The sequence below is a fragment of the Periplaneta americana genome, chromosome 6 (genome assembly GCF_040183065.1).
Source record: "Periplaneta americana isolate PAMFEO1 chromosome 6, P.americana_PAMFEO1_priV1, whole genome shotgun sequence".
In the NCBI taxonomy this organism is placed as follows: Eukaryota; Metazoa; Arthropoda; class Insecta; order Blattodea; family Blattidae; genus Periplaneta; species Periplaneta americana.
In genome coordinates, this window is record NC_091122.1 from 76,423,665 (window position 1) to 76,446,088 (window position 22,424).

The 22,424-nt window shown below is 34.3% G+C and overlaps 1 protein-coding gene across 1 annotated transcript in view; it reads right to left on the reverse strand.

The window, feature by feature from the left end:
- Positions 1 to 11,673: 11,673 nt before the first annotated feature.
- LOC138701428 (zinc finger protein ZFP2-like) overlaps positions 11,674 to 22,424 on the reverse strand; it is a 202,605-nt gene continuing 191,854 nt past the window's right edge. The window contains exon 5 of the mRNA XM_069828303.1: positions 11,674 to 12,229. Within this exon, the coding sequence (XP_069684404.1) occupies positions 12,223 to 12,229 (7 nt within the window). The 3' untranslated portion in view covers positions 11,674 to 12,222. The remainder of the gene's footprint in view (positions 12,230 to 22,424) is intronic.

Genomic DNA, 22,424 nt, shown 5'->3' on the forward strand with positions numbered 1-22,424 from the left:
CTCAATAGTACATTCGGAGAAAATTGGAAAGAGGTTGATTCAGTGAAATTGTATGATTTTGTTATTAATACAAATCAGATTAGTGAAAGTTAAAACAATTAGAATGAAGAATGTGATTGTTTGCATGAAGAATTGCGTATAGGTAGAATTTAAAATTTTAATGAAATTGTGTGTGCAATCTAAAGCAATTTTACAGTGTTCACGTCATATTTAATAAATCTGTTACAAAGCTTACTTACTTAAATATTGTAATACTGTATTTTAATACAAATATTTACAACATATTTTTTATAATTTTATTATAAAGCTTACAGAAATATGTAATATTGTAATACAACTGTTCACACATTTCGTAATTTTGTTATTAAAGCTTACTTAGATATTGCAGTAATTAATACAAGTGTTCACACCATATTTCATAATTTTGTTATAGAGCTTAATAAAATACTGATATATAACGATTGAAGAATAATGTATACAGGGTGGGCAAAAAGTCCCATTACTCCATATTATTTTGTGTCATGAGAATAATGGGTAACATAGGCCTACTGACTCTTTAGTTACTTAGGTATACACAGTTAGTGTACAGTGGTTATTTTGTTTGTATGTTTGAATTATGACCAGAATTACATCAATAATGTGCATATTTGAGGTATTTCAGATATTTAAGGAGGTAACGGAACTTTGTGCTCACCCTGTAGATACCATAATTATTTAAAATTTATATTCAATGTGAGTTAGAGATCGACCCAGGTGGCCGCACGATCCAAAGTATGTCTCTTTAGGCAGCTCCATTCGAAGGGTTGCAGGTAAGAAACTCACCGTTCCTTATCATTATTTTCCAGCAGAAAGCAATAAAAACTATTGATGTATCGTCCTACGTAGTATGCTGCTGTAAGAACCACAGAAAAAACTGACAAATGACAGGGCACAATTCAGCGTGGTTTATAGATGCAAATCGAATTATGTGACAAAATCGCTTCAAAACGTATTAAATACACTGTGTCGGTGCAAAACGTATTAAGTGCAAACTTCAATTGACAATATCATGCGTTAGATTAAACAATCAGTGTCAGTGTTTATTACATTTGCTGCCATTTCACAATGCCTAAAAGTGACATTAAGATATTTAAAATTTGTCCATTACCTTAGCTGTGAAACGTTTTTTACGTTTCCTGTAAAATTTGTTTTTCTGCATTTAATACGATTAGAAACGACACTTCATATATGAAATGTAATTTGTAATTATTTTATTTAATCTCGTCTTTAAGTTTACACATTATTCCGGGTTCACTTTTCTTTTTTCTGCATTGTTGTGCAGTATGTTATTCATATTTCTCCAAGTGGCGGTCTGAATACCTGCAGAGTTCTAACACATAAGTACAGGCTGTTAAAGAAGAAACATTACAGTGCTTCCATTCTTCAAATGAAGTACAGAAATTTTTATACATTCAGAAATTTAAAATAAATATTATAGTCCACACACATGATCTGAAAACATTAATTCATCAATTTAAGCACAGAAACTTAATCATAAACAAAAGAAAAAAAAATCTTTTGAATTCAATATTTTCTAATGTTAATAGAAGAAAAAGAGCTCGGCCAAGTTTGGAGGAGCAGTGTCCCCCCCCCCCCCATAACTCCGCCTGTGCTCCACATATAAGTCAAGTTATGTTTTATCGTATTTTCCAGGTAAAATTCAAATTCTCTTTTAAGATAAATGCAAGGTTACGGTCTTCAAGTACAGAACTTTATTTTCCTACGTCGTGTGAGTGTTTCAATTAGTAGCCAGTCACGGGTATGGAGCCATGTGCTTGTGTTTAAATTGGGATTATTCTATAATCCAACAGCAGAAATGCGCTCGAGCAAGGTGATGAAGATCTATAGATGACGATTGTGAGGAACATTTTCGCTTGCCACTTGGCTGGCTTTACAAAGAGAGGTTGGGGGGGATAGAAAAATAGACTGAAGTTCTTTGATGGCAGAATTCTATCAACCTCCTCCATGTCTCTAGGAGCCATGTCTCACGACCAACCACAGCAACTTCTTCTTCTTCTTCTTGTTTTATTTTTCGACGCTATATCGATCCTTCTTTCGTTCGATTTTGGCGTCGTGAGTGTCTTGTGAAACAATTAGCACTGTAATTTCGAAGTACATTGAGAGTCTGACTACGTATTTTTTTAAATTTCATTTTACAAATCTTCATGTATGTATATAGGAGAATTCCTATCTGGATTTCATTTTCAACTAGTATGTTCGGAATCTTCCAGGGTCCAAATCCTGTTTTTGGCTGATGTCGTGAATTAGTTGGTCTATGGGTTGTTTGTGTAGTTGACATTGAAAGAACATATGGTTTATTTCTCCTGACTGTTGTTGACATTCACATAAAGGAGATTCGTCCCTTCCAATGAGGTATAGGTATTTTGGAGTTATTGCTGCATTATGTTTTAGTTTGTTAATTGAAGTATCGGCTGGATCAACATTGTAAGTTACAAAATTTTCATTTGGCGTGTTTCCGTGTAATAATGTTGTATGTCATGTTACTTTGCTATACTCCTTGACTTGCAACTGTCCATCAATGCAGTACGTGAAATATGTCCACTCAAAAGTATGCTACCCTCATAAGAACAACATTGTATGCGTACACATTTTTGCAGCTCCTGTAAATTTTACCAAATGTAACTTATAACATTGTTCCAGCCGACACTTCAATTACTGAAATGAATGGTCGTGTTAATTTTTTTTGTAAAAACCATGGTTTGCCTGCCTGTGTAGCTTCTGTGTTTATTTGCCTAATATTTTGTTTTATTAAGTCAGTGATCTTAATGTTTATTGATGAGGCAGGGTTGGACGTAATGGCTGCTCTCGCAAGAGAGTCTGCAATCTCATTACCTTGCATGCCTTTATGTCCCGGTATCCAAATTAATTTTATTTTATTCTGCTTTCCTATGTTATATATTAACTGTTTGATGTTTATTACTATCCAGGGGATCTTCACAGAAAGGGCATTATGTTTTATTTTTTGTAATGCACCCAGTGAATCCACGAATATGAGAAGAGATTTTCCTGTGAGGTGCTTTGCAGAGATTAGGGCCTGCCGAATTGCAAATAATTATGCTGTGCAGATGGACGACTGTTTGTGGAGTTTGATTTTCCCATTACCTGCTGTTGTTGTGTTTACAAATGCTGCACCCACTCCTTTGTCAGATTTGGATCCGTCAATGTAAATCTGCACTATGTTAGGCTCCTTTTCTTCCATGTTGGTGATAAACTCTCGGAATCATCCCGTATTTGTCTCTTGTTTATTGAAGGTTGTAGTATCTGTATGTATGCTTTTTTGGAAAACTCATACTGAATGAAATATAGTGGAAAGCGAGAAAAGACTGGAAAATGTGGAGTGCGGTAATATTCTGTAAATGTTTGGATTATTTGGGGAATGTGATATGGTATAGGATGTTCGCTGATTTGGATTAAGTGTGCGATTCCTTTGAGTTTATTGTATATTGGGCCTGCTGAGTTGCATAAAACTGTGAACATGAATCTGTGGCATGCTATAGTCGGAGGCACCGATTTTGGCAGATGACCTCAATGACATTTCTACTAGGCGAGCCAGTGTTTTGTGAGAACTGCAAGGATGACTTACGATAAGGCTAACTGTCGTTGTTTATATGTTCACACTCGCCTCTTGTATCGTCGTTATTAGACTAATTAATAAACACACCACAGTACAGTCCTGCATTTTCTAAATTAAGAGGAAAAAAGCATTGCATAACCAGAACCAAGAAATTACTGCAAATGTTCATTACTTCATGAAGCGACAGGCAAAAAATAGATATGAGTTGTGTCGAATTGTCTTCATTAATAACAAACATTCATGAAGTACGAGAATAAGTTGCGGAAGCGACAGGAATCGACACGTTGGATAAATAACTGAAAGAATAGGTATGCTGAAATAAGGAAATACGTAATTTGATAATCTACGAGATTCGATCCGATACTGTGGATTGAGTCTCGGCGTAGCTCAGTGATTAGAGATCCTAGTGCGTGTAACTGGGAGTCAAGAGTTCGATACCCGGCCCCGGAGCAAATTTTTCTCAATTAATAACCTGTGGTAATTCGATAAACCAAGCAAGAAACCTCATGTTCCAAAAGTATTAATGGAAGCAGATGAATAAGAGAGCTTAATTTAATGATTTAAATCACGCGTAGCATGTGTTTACAAGGAATGATAATAGGTCACGAGAAAAGCCGTCGATTCGTTATTATTAGTTTTCTTAATTTTTTAAATTAAATTTCCTCAAAAGTATGGTGAACAATTTGTTTAAATATCTCTAATACTTTTCGAGTTATGACCTAAAACGTGAGACTGTGTAAATTGATTTGGCCATTTAAATATGGACAGACCTTCTCATCTTCATACGTTTGTCGCTCATTTCCGTATAACTTAAATTTTCCAAATCCGTTTCCCTCATAACTTCGACATTTTTCAAGACAATACATTTATGACATTTTACATGCAAGTGTATGTCATACTAGAGAACAAGCCCTGTCTTTGGCATTGTTTTACCATTTTAAGTTATTTTTAATTAATATTTTTTACGTAAAGCAATAAAGTTTGCAATTACTCGTGGCAAAAGAAAAATATTTCTTATTTATATATTTATCTGGTAAGGGCAGAATTTAACACACATTGTGAAGAAAACGGAGAAGAAAGCATTTAAAACTATTCAAAATCGAAAAAAATATATATATCGAAGAAATCAATTTTCCCTGCACAAATAGCAACAATTGAAAAACAATTCACAATACATACCCAATGGATTAAAAAAAAAAAAAAAAAAAAACTGTTTATTAATCTAGAAGTATTTCCTGATGATTGTACTAAATTCCAACACAAAATTCATTTAAGATATGTAGAAATTCTATTTTTGGATTTTGCTAAATTCATACTGTGGAAATGTGTTACATTTATACACCTCTTTAAATGCATATGTTAATTGCGTTTTGTCTGCGTTACTCGATGCTTTCTTTTTTCTTTAATACAATTCAGAGTACTGAATCTGCCATAGCCTATTGAATTCGCACAAATTTTATTATCCGTAATTTTCGTCTTGAGAACACTTCTGATATCAAATTTAATTTCTCGCCCATTTTTGTGCGACTCTACCATTTGAGGGATAAATTCGGACAAAATAATATCATATTCGTATTTTGTGATCCCAAAGATCGCCAGATATCAACTTTCGTCGAGATCGGACGACTTGAGATTTTTCATTCCCTTCTGCCTTTTCACTATTCCTTAGATGGTATTTAAAAAATCGGAAAATGTTTAATGAAAATTGTTGAGAGTAACCTTCATTATAAATGTTACGTCTCTACATCGGCTAGTTCAAAATACTTGAGTGAAATTTTTAAACTGTCATCTCCTTTCTCTCTCCTCTCTGCTCTTTGGGGGATAAAAAATCCTCAAAAGTTATCTGAATTTATTACATGAAGTTGAAATTTTTTTTACATTCCTTATACATTTTAGAAACAATTCTGAGAGATGAGATGAACAGTCTAACTCAATTTTATAAAGGAGCCTTTGTTTTAAATTTAAGGGCTGAATGGCAGCTGGTTCAAAAAATAAACCAGTATATTTTGATCATTATTACCTCCTAATGTTCGTATTTCGTAAAACTCCGTCGTATCTTTTGACTAAGGATTAACAGAAACCTACACACAGGGTTCAAGGAGATTTAAGATGCATAGTCAGTCCGTTGATTATAGAATAGTTTTTTATATATACAGTATATATATGTAGATTGTCTTTATTACTTTATAGTAACGAGGAAAAGATTATGCAGCGGCAACTGGAATTATCTCGAAAACTGTGTGGCGGGAATTGATCCCTTTTCTTAAGCATGTACACATATACTGTATAGACTTCTGAAGTTCCATAAAAGTGGTTATATGTGCATTGTTTTTGGAGGTGACTGTCCATCCGAGTCCACTAGGATAATCGGGAATGTATGTTTACTCTTATGTCTCACCCCTTCCAGCTGTGACGAAGATAACAACTGACCTTGCTGCTATGAGTAACTCACTCTGGAGTTCTGATTAACAAAATCCATCTGCCTAAATCGATGGCGCTCACTATAGCTTTCTCCTGTGATGTAACGTCTGGTAGTTTATTGTCTTTAGAACAGAATGGGTATGAGTTTTGCCACTTATACCTATATTTGTTTTGCTACCTGGTAGTGGACTGAATTTAGTTGTGATTCTATTTGGGCCTGAGGCTTTGGTAGTATGGCCATGGCGTAGTCTTGTAGTGCTATCAAGAAGTTGTTGTAAAGTAGGTGAAGTGCCATGGGGTGATTTCCCCAATATCTGCTGGTTATATACTTAAATATTATTGCTCTCTGTTTTAATTTCTGGAGGAGGTTTAAGTAATGTGTTTTTCCCGAGAAGTTATTGTCCACATCTACACTCAGGATTTTTATGCAGGTTTGGGTATCTAGTCTGTGTTTCTGGATTGCTATTTCATTCCATAAGTAAGGGCGCTTTCGTCTTTTATGGAATATGATATGTTTACTTTTCCTAGGATTTATTGTTAGTCCTCATTGATTAAGGTGAAACTGGATGGTCTCAATGTCTTCCTGAATGTATTTGAAATCTTCTGTAGGTTTGTCTTGAGGGATTGTGGTTGTTATATATATGTCATCTGCGAAAATTAATATGTTGCTTTTTTGTAATGGGAACTGCGATAGGCCCATGATGTAAATGGTGAAAAGAATTGAACTGAGTGATGAACCGTGTGGTATCCCTAAGTTGGTAATTCTGGTTGTCGTGTTTCCATAGGCTGTTGGGAGGGACACAGCTCTATTGGTCATGAGATTTATGATGACTTTAATTATATTTGGAGGGAGTAAAATTTTTTCCATTTCTTGCTGTAGACTTGAGAGTATCACTGAATCATAAGCTTTTGATATGCCCATCGCTACTAGATTGAGGTGTTGTTTTTGGGTCCATACTGATAAAATATATAAGACTATATGCAGTAGACAATGTAATGTATTGTGTCCCTTTCTATATCCATATTGACATTTGGGCCACTGTACCATTCTTTCCATATAGAATGATATTCGTTGTGTTACAATTTTTTCAAATATTTTCCTTATGATATTTGTTAGGATTATCGGACGAAAATTTTGCGCTTGGAATCCTGTCATTCTTGGTTTTTGTATAGGTATGACATAAGACTGTCTCCATGAATTAGGGATCGCATTTTGTTTTAGAATATGTGTGTATGCTTTTGCTAATATGTTATAGTATTTGACAGGCAAATTTTTAACGATTTCTTAAGAGATTCCATCAGGTCCTGTGGCCGTTCCTTTCTGCACTATTTGTAATGCTATTTTAATTTCTTCAGGCGTGTGTCTGATGTGAGGTCATCTGCCACCCCGTCATAAATGAACTGTGATTTATTATATGGCAAGCGGTTTTTATTCTGGACCTCATCTGGTGCTATCATGTTTAGGAAATCTTCCTGTAACTTAGGTTGTCTAATGGAGTTTTGGCGACTTTCTTTTCTGGTAAACCATTTTATCTGGTTCCAGACCATTGAGGTGGATGTGTGACCTGTAATTTGGGAGCAGAAGGTTTTTCAGGCCTTGCGTTTGCCATTGAGAATGAGTCTGCATATCTTTGCATGATGTCATTTGTAGGCAATGTAATTAGTTAAATTTTTTTGGGGGATGAAAGTTCTTGCCATTTCTTTCCTCTTGTTGATTTCCTCCCTTATCTCCTCACTCCACCATTTGGGTTTGACAGTACTGTGCCAGTTTTTGATCGATTTGGCTGGTTTGTTGTGATTTTCTTCAGTTTGGCTGTAGTCTGTTTCAACCAACAAGGAATAGTCAGAATTTCCTGCGCATTATGTCAGTGTTGCCAATTTGGCATAGCTAGATCCAACTACTTTGTTATTATTACACATTCTCATTGAGTAGTCAACTATTTCAGTGTCGTTGTGCCGCATATTGTAATAGATTTATTTACGGAAGAGGGACAGAAAAAGGATGGTTCAGAGTTCATTACATCGAGTGCGAACTATGAAGGAATCATTGCGGCTTGGTGGAGCTGCCTATATCGGGCTCAAATTCATTAGACCAAGAATGTCTCCATTTAGTAGTACTCAGAAACAAAAATGGCCACCGCTGTGGTCCAAACATGATTTCAAATACTCAAAATACATTTGTATTTCAAATACCAGATACAATATATAAAGAAATAAGAATATTACCGAAAATTTAAAATATTATATTAACATTAAAATTATTTTTATCTCGAAGTTTTATATAAACACTGTAACTGAACATTCTTCCTTTTCCCAATCAACAGTGAAATTGTGCTATATATGAATAATTACTGCTCCCTTTCAAAAAAAAAAAACCCCGTTTCTCAAAAAGTTCATCAGGTAAGGATCCCCTTGCTAGAGAATGAATAAATCCTGCAAAACAGAACAGTCTTTCTACAGGCGCAGGGGAACACAAACTTGTATTATACTTTATGAAAGCTTGTTTCACTGTTAGATAATTCTCTAGAGAGCACAGAGTTGTTCCTTTGCCATTGAAGAATTGTATGAGCTCATACTCCACAGCAGACAAGTTCGTTTCCTTTTGCTTTTCAAAGTCTGTTGTACTTGAGTTGAAAACATAAAAATTGTTTTCATTGTCTTCATCGTTTGAACTGACCAAAGGTGTAGCGAGAACTGCTCAGCTGATTTCACACACATATTCTGTATCCTCTTCTTATCATTTGGTAAGACAGTGTCAGGTAGCTATCTCATCTTAAATGATGGGTAGAAGCAAGCTGCCAAAATAGCTCAATTTGCTCATGGGGTCAGAGCAAACATCACTTTTAAATCTTGATGAAAGTGAACTCATTAGGATTGGAGTTACTTGGAATAGATGGCGTAGATTACTAGATAACATAATATGTAATCTGTTTTTGAGGGAAATTAATGTGGATAGAAATTGGTCGTAATAGCACATCTTCTCATTTTGCATTAAATCAAGGGCTACGGCAATGGTTTCAGAACTGCACAATATTCTTCAAGGTACTGAAACTCAACATCTTTGAGTTTGGCAATCCCAGTTTTTCACATATACTGTTTATATTATGTTTGAATTACGTACAATATTTGAGAGATTGAGTCATGAAGAAAATTCCATCGAGTTGGGCAAGGAAACTTTAATGAATATTTCAAGACGTGATATAATTTCTGAGGATTTGAGTCTCCTAGATGCATTTCATAATGCTAAACATTTAGCAAGTGTTGGGTTATGGATCCTTGATGCTGTTGGAGATTTCTTTATGCATTAAGGAAATCAGTTGTGGCAAGAAAACTAGGTGTATGGCAGTGGCGGCTCGTGACCTAAAATACAGGTGAAGCTATAAATACTCGTAAGCATAAAGTTTAGGGTAAAGTGGATTAAGTAATTTTTTGTGCAAATGGAGTTTTGTTCCCCAGGTGAATACACAAGTTAAATTCTGCAAGTGGGTGTGCAAAAACAAAACAATATAAGCATTTGATGTGTTTTGTTTGTGTAGAAAATTATTTTCAATAAGGATCCGAAGTTTAATTTTCATTTTTCTCAAAACTCATTTTATGACTTATCTCCCTTTACCCAACAGCCATCGATATGACTTATTGGGATATTTTTTCACTAATGTCATGCAATTCCCACTTCACTGTGAACTTGTATAGCAAGTCCTTGTGTGTGGATATATTCGTTCGTGAAGATAGTCGTTCTTGTTCCATGGAGTTGTGGAGATAAGTCTTCATGTGATTTAGTGTAAATATTCGCTCATCAGGAACATCCGTTGATTTTAATGTCGAAACCAGAGTACTGTACATTTCATGCAAAAAGTATTCGTTTTATAATCAACGTGTAGTGTTTGTGTCAAAGGAAAATTATTTTGATACTGATCATCTATGTAGACCTAGAGAAGTTCAATTTCTGTATTCAAACGATGTATCTTAAATAAAGTTGGGAAGTAATTTCGCAGAAATGACGGAGCATTTATAGGGAACACCGTTGATTATTGGATAAATTTAAATACATCAACAAGAGAACAGTCCACACCTGCTGAGTAACAGCGCGTCTGGCCACGAAACCAGGTGGCCCGGGTTCGAATCCTGATCGGGACAAGTTACCTGGTTGAGTTTTTTCCGGGGTTTTCCCTCAACCCAATTTGAGCAAGTGCTGGGTGACTTTCGGTGCTGGACTCTGGACTCATTTCACCAGCATTATCACCTTCAACTCATTCAGACGCTAAATCATCTAAAATGTTGTTACAGCGTCGCAAAATAACCTACTTAAACAAAACAAGAGAACGAAAATAAAGTTGGTCAGTATCATGAAAACTGGCATCAATTTGCATCAAAATTAAATCAATTATTTAAAAAATAATTTGCATAAGACTTTTAGAGAGCTGTTCTTGTGACGAGTTAGCGTATTTACTTCCTCAAAAATCACTCCTTTGCTTAGCTGCTTCACACATGTTTTTGTTTTGTTTGTCTCGTAAGTGTTCTTATTTGTTTCTCACTACAAATAACGTCCAGAGTTTTTTTTTCCGTAAAATATCAAACAGAAGACAGGTGATTTGAATTAATAGCAAACAAAAAAAAATAAACTAACTAATCATTCATATTAGTAATGAAACCATTTTAATGTCTAACGGCAATATGATAGATTCGAAGTTATTTGCTAATTCTTGAAACACTGCTTTCAAACCATACCATTCTTGTGTTAAAACTGAAAACAATTTCAAATTGGAACTCCATTTCGTATCTATTATGGTTATTACGCGTTTTCCAATCAAGTTATCCAGGACGTAAGTTCTCTTAGCCGAATGATGAAAAAAAAGAATATCATTAATATTTACAAAAATAAACTACACTGGATATTAGCGTAGGTTCTATAACTTTCCTGTACGAGGTTTAACCAACCTATGGGCTAAGTAATGAAGAAAAAGCACCTGAGATGCTGATTCCTTTACTATCTTTTGAAGTCCATTTAAGTGTCCAGACATTACAATGGCACAATCGTAACACTGTCCTATAAGCTTTGTTTTGTAATTAAAAGGCTATAATAAATTGTCCATAAAGTTAAATTGTATTTGAGAGGTTCAATCACAACTCACATAAAAAACTTCGAAAACTGTTCAACTATCTCTCCGTCTGTAGATAGGACTACATCAATTAATTTCGAAATTAATGAGTGCTTGGATTTATGCGTGATATCTGTGGTGTCGCCAAGTCGAATTGAGAAAAATTCAGTTGATGTTATTGATTCTGAATTTCTGCAGAGTTTGTTGACATTAAGAGAGACAACAATTCTTTAGAATTTCCTCGATTTACAAAACTTGAACTTTCGTCATGCCCGCTGAAAGCTAGTTCTTGTTTCAATAAAAAACATTACTGCTTCAGTTACTATGCGTAAATCAAGTCTGACATTTTCACCATATTGAGCAATACGTAGACATGTGTTTCCTTTAAGGGCGTTAGAAATCTATTCCGATTTATTTTAAGATTCCTGACTTGCAACGCACATAGTTTTGTATGTTCCGCAAAATCTGAATGTTTATTGAGAGCCCGATTAATATTGAACAAGTCATTTCAGCCTGAGTTCCACATGCACTTCTTTATTTCAGCTAGCAAACAAGGCTAACAAAATAATTTTTCAAAGTAACTGCTACCATATAACCAGGAATAGACATTATAAGCCTACCACAGGTTCTAAAATGTAAGACACAAGATTTTGCACATTTATTTTTAACTTTCTGCACTGACACGTTAAAAATAGTAAAGTTGTTTGTCTTCCTGTTAATATTACATCAGTTTTGCCGTTCTTTGCCCACCATGAGAATGGTTTCTGTAATATGCTGCACTAAATCACTAAAATCATACTTCCTTTTCTTTCTATACTTTTGAATTTACAATCTTGCACTGTAGAGGCTGGAGATGGTTTGACAGCACTAAAAGTCATTCTGCTTTAGAGATGCACCCTAGCCTCGAAACAGGTATTTCACAAACATAAGCAGACTACTGTTGTCATGACAACCGGGTGTAAACATGCAGCTCCTTCTCACTGCTTCTGCACAGAGCTTCACTCACACCCCAACCAGGTTGGGCTAGCTCTTATAGCCTCTGGCTAAAGACGTCTCCGTCGGTGGCGGTCAGTACCTAGTACACAAAGCCAGAGAAGAATCAGGGGACTTGGTTAGAAATAGGAAGTCCAAATTTAACATTTATATTGAAAGTTATAAGATCTTATATGAAAATATATGCTGAAAACATGATTTGTAAATTTAAGAGGTGAAGTGCAGCTTCACTAGCTTCACTTGAGGAACCGCCCCTGGTGTATGGGCTAGCACATCTGAAATGGGTAGGCAAATAAGACAGAAGTTCATTCTTCAAATACAAATCCAAAACTTGAAGGACAAGAAGAAGAAGAAAGTATTTTGAGTATTTGAAATACAAAATACATAAATTTTATGTATTTAAATACAAAATACTTTCTAAAATCCTTGCAAATTACAAAATATAAAATACAAATGTATTTCAAATACGTATTTCAAATACTGCCCAGCCCTGAATATAACAAATGTAAGTTTATCTTTTGAGAAGGTGGATAATTTCAAATATCTTCGAGCAACAATAACAAATATAAATATGACACTGGAGAAGAAATTAAACACAGAATAAATAGCAAATGCCTGCTATTATTCAGTTAAGAATCTTTTGTCATCAAGTCTGCTTTCAAAAAAAGTAAAATAAAATAAAAGTTAGATTTTATAAAATAGCTATATTAACAGGTGTTCAATATGGTTTTGAAAATTGGCCTCTCATTTTGAGAAATGAACAGAGGTTAAGTGTGTTATAGAATAAGGTGCTTAGTAAAATATTTGGGGCTGAGGGGGATGTAGTTATAGGAGAATGGAGGAAGTTACACAATGCAGAACTGCATGCATTGCATTCTTCACCTAACATAATTGGAACATTAAATCTAGACGTAAGATAGGCAGGGCATGCAGCATGTAGGCCTATCGGTGAATCCAGAAATGCATATAGAGTGTTAGATAGAAGATCTGAGGGGAAAAAGACCTTTGGGGAGGCCGAGACGTAGATGGGAGGATAATATTAAAATGGATTTGAGGGAAGTGAGATATGATGGTAGGGACTGGATTAATCTTGCTTAGGATGCGACCGATGCACAGTGTGCAATTTTCTTAATCTGGCTGGACAAAATTCATTTTTCGATTTGCTGATTTCACTATACTACATATTTTTATGAATATATGTCCGTGACTGTATAAAGGTATCTTGTAAAAACAATATATCTACCGGATATTTATTTGTTTTAGGCTAGCTAAACACTACTATCTGCAGAGTGTTGATTCCAAACTCCTCTGTCGCTATAGAGAGCGCTTTGTCGAAAGCACATTAAGTGCCAGTGAATTGTTTTCTTTTTTTCTTTCACATGAAATTTGTAAATCCAGGTATGTGTTTCAATATAATGTGTAATTTAGCGAAATTACTAAATTATAACGCCTAATACGGCTTTTATTTCGTATAAAAGATATTTGCATATTTTTTCCAAAAACTTTGACTTCAATTAGACTTATAAAATACGAGCTGCTATTTGCTGTCAAAACAATTATACCTATAATTAGCCTATATTCCGACATCATTACCTGGGAGAATTATTGTTTGCTTGGTTGCGTATATCTGCGAATCCAGGAAGAAAATAATTAGAGAAGAATTCCAAAGTGAAATGGGCCTTCTTGTTGATAGAATGACACCTGGATGAGGGACCACTATTGACGATAAAGTGGCAAGAAATTTTTTAAATACCACCCAAAACCCTAACATAAGAAGAATAAATGAACTCATCTAGCGATTTTGTGTGATTCTGCAAACAGTATCGTGTGGATCTAACACAGATGTGAATGCACTTCAACAGTTCACAACATATACTATGAATAACATTTTTTATTGAAAGTAAATGTTTAATGCTAAGAAATATATTTTATATCAAACAAAATTTTAATAAATTAAATTCTATTGATAATTAGGCCTACTAATTTTGTCTAAATGTACCTCTACAAAAAGGTAGTTTTTGTTATTTAAATGTAATCAGACTTTGTACACAAATCGAATATGCTACCTTCAAGTTCTGCATAAAGTTTCATGAAAATACATTAGGTAGGAAAGAAATTATAAATGTTGTTTAAATTCACCCCTATAAAGGAGTAGTTTCCCTTACACAAACGTAATCAGAGTTTGTATTCAGATCAAATGGCTACCTTGAAGTTCTGCACAAAGTTTCATGAAAATATGTTAGATAGGAAGGAAGTCATTAATTTTGCCTAAATTCACCCTCTATAAAGAGGTACCGGTACCTAGTTTCCTTTACACAATCGTAATCAGAGTTAATACTGAAACAAATATGTCAACTTAATGTTCTGCATAAAGATTTCATGAAAATCTGTTGGATAGTAGAGAAGTTATTAAGCTTAATTATATCTATCTAGATTAAGAAAATTGCACACTGTGCAATGCAGGCTAATGTGAGGACGATAATGAACCTCTGGATTCTCTAGAAAACCATCTGATGCTTTTCCAATTCACTGCGGGCTAAAGCAGGGAGATGCACTATCACCTTTACTTTTTAACTTCGCTTTAGAATATGCCATTAGGAAAGTTCAGGATAACAGGCAGGGATTGGAATTGAACGGGTTACATCAGCTTCTTGTCTATGCGGATGACGTGAATATGTTAGGAGAAAATCCACAAACGATTAGGGAAAACACGGAAATTTTACTTGAAACAAGTAAAGCGATTGGTTTGGAAGTAAATTCCGAAAAGACAAAGTATATGATTATGTCTCGTGACCAGAATATTGTACGAAATGGAAATATAAAAATTGGAGATTTATTCTTCGAAGGGGTGGAAAAATTCAAATATCTTGGAGCAACAGTAACAAATATAAATGACACTCAGGAAGAAATTAAACGCAGAATAAATATGGGAAATGCGTGTTATTATTCGGTTGAGAAGCTTTTATCATCTAGTCTGCTGTCAAAAAATCTGAAAGTTAGAATTTATAAAACAGTTATATTACCAGTTGTTCTGTATGGTTGTGAAACTTGGACTCTCACTCTGAGAGAGGAGCATAGGTTAAGGGTGTTTGAGAATAAGGTGCTTAGGAAAATATTTGGGGCTAAGCAGGATGAAGTTACAGGAGAATGGAGAAAGTTACACAACGCAGAACTGCACGCATTGTATTCTTCACCTGACATAATTAGGAACATTAAATCCAGACGTTTGAGATGGGCAGGGCATGTAGCACGTATGGGCGAATCAAGAAATGCATATAGAGTGTTAGTTGGGAGACCGGAGGGAAAAAGACCTTTAGGGAGGCTGAGACGCAGATGGGAGGATAATATTAAAATGGATTTGAGGGAGGTGGGATATGATGATAGAGACTGGATTAATCTTGCACAGGATAGGGACCGATGGCGAGCTTATGTGAGGGCGGCAATGAACCTTCGGGTTCCTTAAAAGCCATTTGTAAGTAAGTAATAATAGTAGTAGTAGTAGTAATAATAATAATAATAATAATAATAATAATAATAATAATAATAATAATAATAATAATAATAATAGTAACAGTCTCTCACTTTGAGAGAGGAACATAGTTTTAAGGGTGTTTGAAAATAAGGTGCTTCGGAAAATATTTGGGGCTAAGAGGGATGAAGTTACAGGAGAATGGAGAAAGTTACACAACACAGAACTGCACGCATTGTATTCTTCACCTGACATAATTAGGAACATTAAATCCAGACGTTTGAGATGGGCAGGGCATGTAGCACGTATCGACGAATCTAGAAATGCATATAGAGTGTTAGTTGGGAAGCTGAAGGGAAAAAGACCTTTGGGGAGGCCGAGACGTAGATGGGAGGATAATATTAAAATGGATTTGAGGGAAGTGGGATATGATGATAGAGACAGGATTAATCTTGCTCAGGATCGGGACCTATGGCGGGCTTATGTGAGGGCGGCAATGAACCTCCGGGTTCCTTAAAAGCCAGTGAGTAAGTAAGTAGTAGTACCGGTAGTAATAATAATTATAATTATTAAAGTAGTATTTTATGAAGAACAAATTTATTTTAAATACACATTACTGCGGCTAATCCAAATATATAATCAGGTGATAAAATATGTGTACCTTATTACATAATTAATTATACCACCTGTATATTTGAATCGCACGTGCCGGTCCTAGAAAGGAACTAAGTCAAAATTTGCATTTTTTTGTGATGAAAAGATTAATACTTCCATGAAGTACGGTACCGGTATTGATTTGCAAAGAAAGGAACTTAGTGAGTCAAACCTTCCCCTGTACTAACATCAAGTTGATATTTATAGTACGGGACTGGCAGTGGTACAGCTGTCAAAAGAAAAAGTGGCCGCTCTCCTGTATCAAAGTTCCCTTCGGGTATCTTCGCTACAATTCGGAGACAGGCGATGTTACATGTTGTTGGACCACGTTGCCTGATATCTACAGTTATAATTGAAGTATACTGTGTGTTATTCGATAGCATAATGGTAGCATTCAGGCGTCTTATTCATGAGGTCCTGCGTTCGACTACAACCTCGTGCTTTTTATGTCCTTTTTTGTTCTGTTTTTGAGAGAGACAAACTAGACATAATGGCTCCTTTCTCTTTTATGATTATTTTAGTAATTAACATCAGGTTCATTAATATATTATGCCATGACTTTATCATTATCATTATGATATTGTGGCTGCAAATGGAAAGAAAAAAGATTTTATTCTCAATAAAATATCTTTCGTGGCATAAACATAACAAATTTACTGGCGTCGGCCTTAAAATATTCAAACAATTAAGCGTTCAAAAAACAAAACAAAAAGCCACAATTCAATATTTAGTCTATCTTCCTCTTATCTCGATCATCTTGCAGTCGAGTGGGCATGGAATTGACTAGTCTTTGCAAATAGCGACTGTTCTTAGACACGATATTCCAGGCATTCTGAACATACACACATAAATGTTCTGTCCATGGGCAGGTCTTTAACTGCAAACCCAGCAATCTCCAATCTTTCCTATTTTCTGCCTTCCTCTTAGTCTCCTCATATGATCCACATATCCTAATGTCGTCCATTATTCTTTTCAACCAGAGACCCAACCAATTCCTTTTTCTCTTTCTAATCAGTTTCAGCATCATTCTTTCTTCACTCACTTTTTCAAACACAATTTTATTTCTTATTCTGCCTGTCCACTTTACACGCACCGTTCTTCTCCACATCCACATTTCAAATGCTTCAATTCGTTTCTCTTCATTTCGTCGTAATGTCCATGTTCCTTCCCCATACAATGCCACACTCCACACAAAGCCTTCACTAGTCTCTTCCTTAGTTCTTTTTCCAGAGGTCCGCAGAAGATCCTTCTTCTTCTATTAAAAGCTTCCTTTGTTCATGTTTGCAGTTTTCTTAGGAAGGATAGGCCTAAATGCGGTAACATCCCGTTGCTTTCCGCACACCACAATCTCTTTCGCATTTTATTAAATTCCAAGGGGCCCAAGCGTGGAGATGAGGAGAGTGGATTTGACTAATTGGGCCCTCCGGACTTCACCGAAAGTCACGGCAAGGGTTAAATATTAATTCTATCAGGATGTTTGACCCGGTCAGAGACCGGGAAATCTCAATTAGCCTTTGCCCCCCGCATCCTGGACTAGCTTCTACGAATCATCAGAAGATCTTAGAGTGTGATTGGGCCAATTTTTCCAAAAATGTTTCCACACTTTTGCTCTCGTAGCTCAGCGGACGAACGTCGGAATTTAGATGTCAACGTCTCAGGTTCAATTCCTCGTTACTCCTTTTCATTTTATTGTGGTTCAATTGTATGTAATAATACAAAAAGAAAAACTAATACCAGTATTATGCAACTGGATTTTTCCAAACCTAACATTAAATTTATGTTATTTATATCGCTAAAGAACGATTACAATATAAATAACTTGAATATTATTTATACAGTCTCACTAAAGAACGATAACAGAATATAAATGATAAATATCGGTTTGTTTAATTAATATATTGCGAAAGAACAATAACAATATAAATAACTTGAATATTGTTTTATAATGCTAATGAAGGAAAACAGAATATAAATGATAACTTGAATATTATTTAAATCGCTGAAGAACGATAACAATATAAAAAACCTGAATATTATTCATATCGGAATTTCACAGATTTATTACAGATGTATTTAAGGAATTGTAGAAGAATAGTAATTAGTAACAGTGTCCTATTTATTCTTCTTGGAGCCAAATTTGTAACTTTTAAAAGTGTGGTTACTATGTTGAAGTGTATGTGTTGTAACGGATGCTTGATTTGTTATGTATGTGAGTCAGTTATGTGATGCTTGATGTCGTCGCAATGTCGTAATTATGGTTTGATTGTGTTTGTGTGACTATTGTGTATTAATTTATTATGTATGGTACGGAAAGCTGCATATTTGTGTTATAGAAGTGTTACGTATGTGTGTTGTTAATGTTTTTGTATGTTACAAATTGATACCTGATATTTGTTTTGCAATCGCAATGCCTAATTTACGGATTGTTTATGTTTTGTTTACATCGCGTAAGCTAATTTAATTTTCTTTTCCATTTCTCTTTATGCTTATCTTTTTTGTGTATAAAACTATAGCTCTAACATACATATGTAAAATACGGCTAACCCCCATTGGAAATACAATAATAATTATTATTCATATCGTTATAATACGATAACAGAATACAAATGATGACCTGAATTTTGTTCATATCTCTAAAGAACGATAACAAAATATAAATAACGTGATATCCATAAAGAACGATAACTGGATATAAATGATAATTTGAATATCATTTACATCGCTAAAGAAATATTAAAAAATAAAATGAAAACTTGAAGAAGGCCCGAACCCACGACCTTTGAATCATTAAACAAGCACTCTACCACTGGTCCACGAGGCGTAGATATGGAACACTTTCATAGTTCCGGAACTGCTTGTACAAGCACATGCATCGTGTAACATCGCCGCGACCCGAAGTGGACTTTGAAAATATTCGCTGTTCACGAGTGCGGCCACTTTTTTTTTTGACAGCTGTACATTCATATTTAACATATTCATGAAAATAAGTTTCTTTGCTCTCCTAAAATGCAACAAATTTTGACTTAGTTCCTTTCTAAAATGTGCTATCCTTTGCAATATTAATACATTTCTCATTTTCATTTGATCATGAATTAACACAGTGCAAATAAGATAACAGTCCCATGTGTGGTATGGGAGGATTTCTAAGTTTCATTAGTGTTGGAATTATTATTTATTGAAGTGGGTGTAAATGTAGAATTGAAACTATGTTAATAATGCACATACCTTACATTGTCAAAAACTTGCATTTTCAATTTATGTTGAAGTGCAAATACACTATAATTTGTAGACCTACTATGAACTTTTATAAGATAGTTAAAAGGAAAACAAAACAAAATAATCCTTACAATACAAAAGTTAATATATTTTAATAGTAGGCTATTTAATAATTAACACACGTAATTATATAAAACCCTGTACTTAATTATCCTGTTCGGTGGGATGAATATATTCCATTTTAAAGGCTACAAATTTTCTTTATAATTATCTGGTTTTAGGGCGAAATGCTGTAGCTTTATTTCTGCTTCTGCATTTAGCCTATTTCGGTAATTTGTTTTCGTGGATAAATACGCAGAGAATCCAGATATGACATTGATTAATATTATATTTCTTTTTACATCTTTAATAGTATTAATAATAATTAAATATGATTATTAATATTTATTTTGCAATGTTATGATTATATTATAATGATTATTATTGGTGATTTTTCATGTTTTTATTGATTTATATTTTCATGACTTTGTATACGGCCTTGTTACGGCCTAAACTCTGCCAGCTAAAATTATTATTATTATTATTATTATTATTATTATTATTATTATTATTATTATTATTATTACATTTAACAGTAGGCTATTATCCAAATTTAAAATACTATTTAATTATAATTTACGATTCGCCGAATTCCACACTTTCAGAAGCTCTGTATTATACCATTCATTTTGTTCGTATCATTTATTGATAAGGAAGGATGGTCATAAAACAGTGTAATGTATTAAAACCATAAAACGTCATTGTCCTCGTTAAGTTTTAAATTGCGTTGCGATTTCGGTAGTGTTTTAAATGTGCCTGTCTAATCAGCTTAATTATCAGCCCCCAATATACACATTTATTCCTATAATCGCCATTGACGCTACAAAACGTAAATGTTTTTATTCCATACTTATTGTTGCAGTTTTCAAGCAGAAATCGAAATATAACTTAGAAAACTTACCTCAGTGTGAAGAGGTTTATCCTAGTTGTCCCATGGGAATCGAACAGAGCTCCTCAATTCACGTACTCTCATAAAACGCTATCTTTGCTTGCTTTAAATGAAATCAAAACTCGTAATGGCGGTCCAATATATCATTTACATTGTTGAAGATGGTATTGTTACGTGTTGAGCGTGAATTCCATAGAGCAGCGTTTCTCAAACTTTTTTTTGAAGTGGGGACCACTTTTTTAAGCCCGATCAGTTTTGCGGACCACCTTACTCTTGTTCCCTTTGAAAGCAAATTTATCACTTTTGTAGCATATTTTAATATTAGTATACTTACATTTTAAAATAGAATTAATTAAGATTAATTTAATTCAATTAATTTTATATTAGTATTAACTAATTAAATTAATGTTAATAGAAGAAAATTCAATTTCGTTTTTTTTTTTAATAATTCAAGATATTAGAGTTAGATAATTTTTAACTAATTAACTAAAACAAAAATAAATAAATGTTGGTACTCACATTAACGAGATGGAGGAGCCTGGCGATTCTTGCACTGTCTTTTATTCTATACTTGGATGTATGCTAGCAAGCTTAAGTCGGAGATCATCACATACATCAAGTCGATTTCGGTTCTTTGTTTTTATTAGAGTTAGTGATGAAAACCCTTCTCACACAGATACGTAGAAGCAAATTGAATTATAATCTCTAAAGCACCATTGTAGGTACAATTCACTATATTCTGTTTTCACTTATGATAAGGTCCAGAAATTAACCATACCTTCTGCTTCGAATTTCATTTTAAGTCCGGTGTCATCCGAGAGTTCAATTAATTGTTCTCTTTCACTCAGTGAAAGTTTGTTATTTTCAATATCGCAATGAAAAGGATCAGAAACCCATAAAAATTCGTCATGTTTACTTGGAAAATAAGTTTCAAATTGTGACCTCAGAGTTGTATTATTGGTGTACAACGTACAGTACGTGAACATTTCAATGTGCAGACTGGGTTATCAGCAAAACTATTAAGAAAGTCATAAAACAAGAAAAGGTTCGGTACTTTGGTCCTCTGTTATGAATTCGGGTGGCCCCTGGCTGGGTTACAGGCGCTAGATGTGCAAGAAAAAGATGGCGAGAAACACCACGTTCATAGTGCTTTAAATCTCTCTTTTGTTGTTGAGAGTAGAGTGATAAGTCGGTAGACAGGTAGAGTAATAAATTTCATTAAATGTCAGTACTGGAAGGAAAAGTGAAAGGCAACTGCCATGAGTCATTTCCAAATTCCTAGATTTTCAACTATAGTGTAACATGCAATTCGTTTGAATTTTATTTTTTCTTCTGTCTTTTTTGAAGGACCACAAGGGCAGACCTCGAGGACTACAGGTGGTCCGCGGACCATAGTTTGAGAAACACTGCCATAGAGAATGAAACGAGCATCAATGAATAGAAGCTGTAGATAAGACAACTGATAGTACTTGCACAGTACTTGGGTTGAGAACCTTCTGATTTTAAATGTACGAGTAGTCAACTGGCCGCAAGGGAGTATAAAATATATTGTCGTTTTCATATTTTATATTTAAAACATATTTTTAAGTTTTCTAAAGTAATTGCTATAACAACGTTGCTGCATTTTATGATGCAGTTACGTATTGTATTCATGTTACTTGATTTTTATCAATATGAAAATCACAAATCTTTATTTTTTGCGAGATTATTAATTTCAGTACTCTCTGGGTTAAAGATCTTCTTCCTATTCTTTTATTACTTCTGCAGCTGAAACTTCATTCTATACCTACTATGTTGGCTGGGTTTTCATAATAGAAGTTCAATTTAATGTTGCGACTTTATTCTCCCAAGTCCAACTTATACTAGTCCTACATTCTGAAGCTAAAAATGTACTGTCAATTCCATAGATGCTTCGTACAGAATTTCTTTTATAATTTTTATCTACAAAAT